We start from the raw sequence: 9,593 nt of genomic DNA on the forward strand, positions 1-9,593 counted from the left end.
CGACGCCCACATTCCCAAAGAGGTGGTGTGGGGCGGGTGGTTTTTTGGTCTTTTTAATGGGTTTTGGGTCTGGAATAATTTTCATTGTTTAGGGGGGTTGGTTACAAGTTGTTGTCAAGGGTTAGGAAAAAGGCTAAGCAAAGGAGATTAGATTTAAGGTTCTTGTTTAAAAAAAAAGAGAAAGAAAGAAAGAAGAAGAAAAAGACAATTACTAGTTTTAAATACTTTACATTGGATTGGATTGTTTTATATTATATACAAATTATATATATTGAAATTGATATTGTTAGAAAATGCCATATGTATATTTCTAATTGTACTTATACCATTCATTTAACAATGCAATTTTCTGATCCTTGAATGTTATTATTACCAACTATTAGTATATAAAGAAATGATAGTTAGTAGTTAAACATTACAATAGAACTTGTAGTCATATTAGATATGTTTTAAAAATTGAGCAGATATATTTTAGATAGGCCATCTTCAAACCAAAATGTTTTAATAACTTAGAAAATTTTTCTTTTTTGTTATGACTATGAGACATGTCGGCTCTTTGCAGTACCAATCTACTTCAGAGAAAATATGGGCATTGAAGAAACTGCGTATGGAGTTAACTTTCATTGTGGCAAAAGTTAGCCACTGGGCAACAAAGTATCCTTGAATCAACAGGACAAAATGGACAGACAGGACATGAAACAAAGGACTACTGATTCTTGCCTAAACAAGCGTGGTTACGGCTTTATCAAAAGGCATCTTCTGAGGCCAGGACAATATGGCACCATCCCTGACGTGGCCTTCGCAACTTGGAAAAGGTACAGTGCCCTTTTCTTCAAAGGTAGCTGAACAGGCAGTGGGCCGATGGCTTCTGATGTGCAATGGAACAGCAGCTGAAACAGTTATTCTTGAAGAGTAACTAAGCTCACGCCTCTCAATAGTAGACTGGCATTTGATAGAGGGATGTGGAGAAGAACGGGATGCTGAGATGAAGCCATATATACACAACCAAGAAGAATGGACAGTTGAATTAAAAAACCATCAACAATTTCCAGAATTTAAAATCCTGAATCATGACATGACACTAGTGGAATTCAGATGTTTCTGGTACATGGACTGCCCTTACCCAATGTGAGGTTGAACTGTTGACCTTGTGTACATCCTACTTCACAAATGAGTCTGTCAGATACACTAAGCCTATAGGCTGAAGATGATGCCCCAGTACTGCGGAGAAACCTCAGGTGACTGTCCAGGAAGCTGGCTGTTTCTGTCAACTCACAAATTTTTTTGGAAGTTGCTTGCATGCACTTCCTGTTTTTATTTTTGTTAGCTATTATTATTTCCTTCTTGGTTCTCTGAGGGAGTTGAAGATTAGTTAGTTATAGTTGAAGGTTAGTTAGTTATAGTTGAAGATTAATTAGGATAGAAAGTGAATTAGATACATTTTGGACTTAACAAAATACGATAGATAATGAAATTATTTTCTCTGAATTTGTCAAATACAAATGGACTAGACATTGTTTAGACATTTATTACTTGTATATATTGTATATACTTATTGTACTTTTGTATATAGTTTTTCTTTTGTTAGTTATAACCTTTTTCTTTTTTTTCCTTTTTATTAAAATAGAAAAGGGGAAATGTGGTAGTATTTTACTTGTACTGAAATGCGATTTTAATTGTATGTTAATAAATAAAGTTGCCTGGGGGTCAGAGCTATTAGAGCCATAGCAAGTGCATGGCGGCGGTGGCGCTCGCCTTTAAGGACCTGGAGGGTAGTACATACAGGCAGTGACGAGGCAGTCACATGTTTGGGTTTACAACCAATGAGAAGGCGGAACAGCTAGACTATATAAAGACATACACACAGGAAGTAGCTCCTTTTCGGAGAGCTCTCTTGGCTGAAGCAGGATCACTGAAGCAGGAAGGGTAAGGCTCTTAGTTCTGACCTCTTGGCTTTCTTCTCTGAATCGGCTCTGTGTATCTTATTTAATATGACGGTTGGTTACATCTACAATAGCTACTGGAACTTCAGCATTGGTATTACAAGACCAAAATTATAGGGCCTTATGAATGGCAATAGATGCAAACATAGCCACCCTAGAGAAATCCATCACCCATCTGAAGGAATCACTCTCCTCTTCAGCAGAAATAGTCCTCCAAAATAGAAGGGGACTAGACTTACTGTTCCTTCTACAGGGTGGGGTCTATGTCTGGCTCTAGAAGAACAATGCTGCTTTTATGCTAACCACTCAGGAGTTATAAAAGACTCCATGAACCTTATTAGAAAGATTACATGATAGAAAAAAAATAACAAAATGAAGGATAATATGAATCTCTATTCAACTGGTCACCCTGGTTAACTACTCTCCTGTCAACCTTAGCTGGGCCCTTAATCCTCTTACTGTTTGTTCTGACCTGTAGACCATGTTTAATTAATGCCTTGATCAGGTTTACCAAAGAACCTATCTCTATGGTTCAACTGATGATTTTAAGACAATACAAGCCTGTAAACCTAGAAGAAACATCTCCGGGATTTGAAATGACACATTACTCAAGGGGGGAAGAAAAGGCTAGACAAATACATAACAGGCTCCTAATAACTCAGTTAAGAACTAAGCCTCAGTTCCTGCCTCTTGAAGCTGAATAGGCAGTTTCTGAGGAAGCCACGAACAAAGGGCAATCAATCACCAATGTCCCCAAAAGCAAGGACGAGGGGAACTGCATGTACCAGGACTGAGCCAGTCCCCACTGTAGCTCAAAGTAATAACCAAATAAGGACAGAGCCTGGGACTTGTCCAGGCTTGCCCTCAAAATGGAAAAACTGTAGCCTTAACTAGCCCCTGCTAGCTCTAGCCATGATAGATAACCTAGATAGAATGACCTCACTGCCTTTAGAATTCTATTAGCTGTATATAAAAGAGCCCGCAAGCTTCTCTCAGGGTCGCCATTTTGCCTTTGTGTCAGATGTGCAGCCCCAGCATGCTAGAACTCTTACTCTCAAGATAATAAATGCTCTTACTGATTGCATACATGGATGGTGGTCTCTTGTGGGAATTTTCTAGGACCCTAATACCTTCATCTTTATTCCTGTGAGTACCTCAATAAAACTCATTGGTTCACCATGTTGGACTTTCATGGTATCTAGACTTTGATCTGTCATGGGATCCCTATCTGGGGTGAGGAAACTTGTGTTGCATTTCTTTAGGTAAAGCCTTATCACACAAGGAGTTATCCATTCTCTAGTATTATGAAACAGCATGACTATAGTATTAGAGATCTGTCTCTTTAGCCTGTGTATGTCTATCCTCAAGACATTGGTAATAGTAAAAGGTAAGTTTTGCTCTGAGTTAGTTTTACATCTCACCTTGCTCTGTCTTTACCATAACACTGTAAAACAAGGGCCATTGGTGTGTTTAATAGACTGAAACTGGACCCTGCACCCATTTCTCCCTGACTATACTATTCTGTTCTTCAGGTATCAATCTCTACAATCATTTTATACACACAGCCATAGAGATGCTACTAGCTCATCCTAGCTGGCTCTTTCCCAAACTTTTGGTCACAGATGTCATGGTCACAGGAGAGAGAACAGGCTATATTGATTTAGATGCCATCTTGGCTAAAGAAGTTAATTCTAGACCACTGGGAGCTGAGAGGTCAGAGCATCCCTAACTTCTTGCAGATATATATAATGTACTAAACGTTTCCTGAATCTGCACATGGAAATTCTGGTAAGGACAGAGTCTGAGTATTCTGGTCTAAAGATCACATAAGAATAAGAAGCCACAGAGTTTGGAGTTTACAACCCATTTGGGTCCAGAGTTTCAAGAATCAACAAAGGTGTCCTTGGGCTGTGTGTGGGCTTACTTAGAAAAAGGCTCAAAATAGCCAACTTGAACACCTGCTACTCCAAGGAAACATACATGCAGGACTGATCTCAAAGTTTTCAATCCCTAACTTTTCTGTGTTCATGTTCTTTACTATTTGGGAGATTTTTGTATCAGCTGAGATCTCAGATTCAGTGTTATTATATATTTTACCTAGTCACTCATGTAGATGCATAGAAAGGTAGCTTAGAGAAAAATGTTCTACAATGGTTGGGTTGTTTTGTCCCATCAACTTTTTAAAATCTGATACTTTGAAAATGACTTTAATTTTTTTAAATTTTCTAAATTGGAATACTTTTCCTCACATTCACAGGATTGTACAAACACTGAGGGCAAAAGAAATCTGACCCACAACTTAGTTTTATTTACAAATCCGTTGTTAGTCACTGATGAAAATAAATATATTTAAAGAAAAATGGATATGCTTGTGAGGAAGCAGCTAGTGAAGGAGCAGTGAGTAGTAACTCCATGGGAACTGATCTCTGCAAATAAACTGACTTGCTTTGGAATGAACCTGTTGACCTCAAACACATTTAATGAGGTAAGTACAACCTGTGCTTTCTTTATGAATGGTCTTTGTTTTCTTTTTTGAAATAGTGTCTTTTTATGTGAGCCAGACAGCACTTGAACTCACATCCTCAAGCCTCAGTTTCTGTAGGACTCAGATTACAAATGTGAACCTATCTGTTTTTTTTTTTTTCTGAGTAACATAATGAGTTCAGACGAGATAGATTTAAACATGTGTTTCTAGTGCTTTAAAATCAGTCATGGTAGTAACTAAATCACCTAATCAACTAAGAAAAGATCACTCTGGATACTATGGGTTCAAACCTGATAGCAAAATAAGAATTTTTTATCAAATTATTTTATTGACTGTAAAGGTAATACACTCTTTTTATACAAAGCTCAGATCAGAATTTTTCTATTGACACAAAAACTGTCCTAATCCCCACAATTCAGGCATGCATTATTAGTATTTGGTATGCTTTCCCTGAAATAATTTTCTGTGGTTATGTAGCTTTTGAGATAATATGAGCTATTTTATAATCTGTGTTCCCACTAAATGTTAGATTCTTTCAAAATCATTAACTCTACTTGTAAATGATAATGTCTACTTGATATTTTATAGCTCTTACTCCTTCAATTGTTCTTCCTTGTGTAGACATTAAAGTTCTTTCTTTTCCACTATCATGAAGGTGTGCTCTGAAGTACCTGCAAGCATAATTCTGTCCTCATTTCTATTGAGTACACATATAAGAAGTACCAGACAAAGGTCATAACCTTTGTCTGGTACTTCTTATATGTGTACTCAATAATCAGACCTCAGAAGTTAACAACTGTTTCTCAACACTTGGTAATGCAAGTCTAAGAAATCTTTGTCAGTTTACTGCTCTAAGTATTTCACTCTTTCTTGAATTGCATTTTTGTGACTTGTGAAATAAAACAGTATTTTAGATATCAGATGCCTTCTCTGAGAACTATTTTCATACTGTTTCTCTTATGTTTATAATGGTGTAAGTGACCATTTAAATTTGTTTAAAAAACTATTTTGTAATAACAGTCATGGTGCTTGTTACAAATATTTCCAGTATTTTCTAATATCTTTATACATAGGTAATTCACCATTTTTACCTATGTCTCCTATTTCCACTTAAAGTCCTCTTCTTTAATTATATGTTGTGAGTGTATCTGTGTTTACATGTATGTGAATATGTGTATATGTAAAGATAGATAGATAGATAGATAGATAGATAGATAGATAGATGATAGATAAACAGATAGATACAGAGATATTTTTCTGTTTTTCATATTATCTATGTTTTACTTTTCCCTTCTGATTTTTTTGTGGTAGCACTGATGAAAATACTCAGTTGTGAAAGTTCTCTGCCCAGTTACTGAAAATCTCCTAGAAACAACGTGTGAGTTTTTTATTTATTTTAAATGTCCTTGAAAGATAATGTCTTCTTGTCACTAAACCGTATTTGTTTTCTTGTTGGATTCACCTGAGTTCATTAGTTTGCTTATATTTTTAAAGTACCAAGAATATTATGTATCTTTATATTTTTCTTTGGCTAAATGTATTTATTTCTGCATTTAACCATTTTCTGAATATATTTAGTAGTTATTTTCTCATTTATTGAGTTGGGTTATCCATTTATCTTCTGATTAATAATAAGGTGTATTTTGAGAATACAAATAATAGTATGTATTTTTGTTTACTATTTTTCTCTTTTATCAAAAATCTCGAGTATATGCAAAGCTACATGTTTTGGGGATGAGGAGATGGCTCAGTGGGTAAAGCGCTGTTGCACAAGCATGGAAGGACCTGAGTGTGGATCCCTAACACCATGTACAATCTGGACATGGCAGCACCTGTTTGAAACCCCAGCACAGGGAGAGTGAAGAACAGTAAGGGCCTGCCAGTCTAGCCAATTAGTGAGTTATAGGACCAGTGAGGAGGACATATCTCAAACAATAAGATGGAGGGCAAATGGAGACACCTGATGTCAACCTCTGTTCTCCTGGTTCACAGACATACATATATGCAAGCACACACACACACACACACACACACACACACACACACACACAAACACATAGAAATATATACATACATCACACACACACACACACACAAATAAAAAGATTTAAAGTTTGATATATGTGATAAAGATATTCATTAATGCCTCCATATAATTTGTTATTTCCCCTATGTTATAAATGATAAATTTTAGCAACATAATTGGTGGAAGCAAAATATTTTATCTAACTCTAAAGAACATGTTCTGTCCAGTAAATCATGGTGCTTTTTGCTTCTTTGGATCAATAGAAATTTTACTGTAGTAAATCTTTCTTAAACTGTATTTTTATGTATAAAATGCCCCAGAAATCTAAACATGACTAAAGTTCTGAAATAATGAGTTCTAAAGTTTCAATTAACTTTAAATGAAATACTACATCACATAGTGTTGTGTGTTATGCCCACCACAGGCTTTGTCCAAGATGTTTTGAATAAGGTCGTGTGGTGTGTGTGTGTGTGTGTGTGTGTGTGTGTGTATGTGTGTGTGTGTGTGTCCAGGTGTGAGAGAGAAGAGGGCTATGTACTCATTATATGACTAGTAATATTGTCCAATTTTAAGAAATTTTAAAACTGGGTTTTGCTACTTGATATACCCATCTGTGTTACAGTGAAGATATATAAAAGAAATTGCTTGCTTATTCAATATTTGTCAGCCACAATTTCAATCATCTTGCTATTCACAGATGATTCATGAAGCAACTGAACAATGTGACAGAATTCATTCTACTTGGCCTGACACAGAACCCAGATGTGCAGAAACTCTTGTTTGTCATATTCACACTTATCTACTCTCTTACCCTCCTTGGCAATCTACTTATTATTGTAACAGTCATCTCTAGTCCGGCTCTGGGCTCTCCCATGTATTTTTTTCTGTCCTTCCTATCTTTCGTAGATGGCTGCTGCTCTTCCACCATGACCCCAAAAATGATATTTGACTTACTTGCTGAAAAGAAATCCATTTCTTTCAATGGTTGCATGACTCAGATTTTTGCAGAACATTTCTTTGGTGGAGTTGAGATCATCCTGCTCACAGCCATGGCCTATGACCGCTATGTAGCCATCTGCAAGCCCCTACACTACATGATCACAATGAACAGGAGAGTGTGTGGCTTCCTGGTTTCCATGGCCTGGGCTGGGGGATTTCTTCATGCTCTGATTCAAATTCTTTTTATGATCTGGTTGCCCTTCTGTGGCCCAAATATCATTGACCATTTCATTTGTGACCTTTTCCCTCTCCTAAAACTCTCCTGCACTGACAACCATGTCTTCGGACTCTTTGTGGCTGCCAACAGTGGGCTAATGTGTATGCTAATCTTTTCTATTCTTCTCACTTCCTATGTCCTCATCCTTTGCTCTTTAAAAACTCACAGCACTGAAGAACAGAGAAAGGCTCTCTCTACCTGTGCCTCCCATATTACAGTAGTCATCCTATTCTTTGTACCCTGCATATTTGTTTACCTTCGGCCCATGGTCATCTTCCCCATTGACAAAGCTGTGGCTGTGTTCTACACTGTGATAACACCCATGTTAAACCCTTTAATCTACACCCTCAGGAACACAGAGGTGAAAACCGCCATGAGGAAACTCTGGAACCAACGAAAACCTAGAGAAAGATTCCCATGAATTGAAAGGACAGAAATAAATGTGATTCCTTATTGTAACAAGTATGATTCATGTAAAAGATACTATTATTGAAATCAGGATATGTGAGTGTATTTCATTCTCCTTGTCTTCTAGAATCTGTATGGATTTTTCTTTTATAAACATTCATATTTTGCTAAAGGTGACTGAAAGGTCTTCTACTTAAAACCTTTTGAGCAATGAAAATCTAAATCTCTGGGCAAAACTCATTCCAAAATTTAGATAGCCACACTGCCCAGCTCCAGGAGCAATGTTGACATTTTAATCTTGCTGATTCTAGAATAAATAATTTTCTTTGATTAAAGCCAAGGAGTGGCATAAATTTCTTCCACATATAACCAACAGAAAAATCTAGACAACTCAGGTAGAAGGTGTTTTCTGGAGATTTGTGTGTCTGTGTAAAAAAATCCTTGCAGATACCTTTATATGAGCAAAAGTACCTGATTTAAAAAAGTGGATATCTGAGTAAGTCAGAAAGAAATTCTAAACACTCAGTCTGCATATGGAATTTTAGATCAATAATATGAAGAATAATTTGAGACATAAACACTATTTTAAGGAGAAATAAACATTGATTGCCTGCCTCTCTTCGTCTAGGGATAGGGCCTTGTGAAATTATCCTCATCTGTGTTGGCATGTCCACTGGGCTTTTCATTAGGAGGGTCTTGGTTAGACAATCATCTTGTTTGGATTTCATGGGTGCAGCTTCCCTGTCATGTCTAGAAGAACCAGCAACCATCCTTGTCCATTGGCTCTTACATTTTCATGTTCCCTCTTCTGTGACTATAGGCAATAAGTGGCTGCTGACAGAAGAAGAATGGGTTTTCTCCAGGAACAGGTTTCCTGCTGTTATCCAATCCCTAGTGCTCAGCTCTAAACACATGTGCATATATGCAACACTAAAATGACTCAGTAGGTCATATATGTGTATGTGTGTGCTGCATGTATATGTGTATGTGCATGTGTATGTGTGTGAGTGCCTGTGTGTGTGTGTGTGTGTGTGTGTGTGTGTGTGTGTGTGTGTGTGTAAGAAGAGGTAATGATGTTAAGTGGGGAAGGGTTTGAGGATAGCAACAAAAGGAACCGGAAGCAGAGGGGGAGGGTAGAAATGATGTAAATGTAGTACTCATTGCATGAAATTCTCAAAACAATTTTAAATAAAAATATAATCAGATTTAGGGGGAAAAAAGAAAAGACAGATCACAGCCAAGATAGAAATCTTCTGAATCTTAGCAATTTCATTACTACCATCATAAAGACCAAATTAAGAAAAGTGGCTCCTTAGCCATGCCTACCCCTACATTGAATATCACTAGTTACACACACACACACACACACAGAGAGAGAGAGAGAGAGAGAGAGAGAGAGAGAGAGAGAGAGAGAGAGAGAGAGATTTCCAAGTGAGAAAAGTTTTTCTTAACCCATTTTCTGATCACAAAATATCAATATGCTGCTACCCCCTTTTCCAGCCCAGTTGTTTTAGG

General features: G+C 37.0%; 1 protein-coding gene across 1 annotated transcript; it reads left to right on the forward strand.

Moving 5' to 3' along the window:
* Positions 1–7,158: 7,158 nt before the first annotated feature.
* LOC131907809 (olfactory receptor 4C5-like) lies at positions 7,159–8,110 on the forward strand. Its single transcript, XM_059258896.1, is given in 2 exon segments — positions 7,159–8,057; positions 8,059–8,110. Coding segments are annotated over 2 exon segments (951 nt in total).
* Positions 8,111–9,593: the final 1,483 nt, after the last annotated feature.

This window comes from Peromyscus eremicus, chromosome 4, assembly GCF_949786415.1.
Source record: "Peromyscus eremicus chromosome 4, PerEre_H2_v1, whole genome shotgun sequence".
Lineage (NCBI taxonomy): Eukaryota > Metazoa > Chordata > Mammalia > Rodentia > Cricetidae > Peromyscus > Peromyscus eremicus.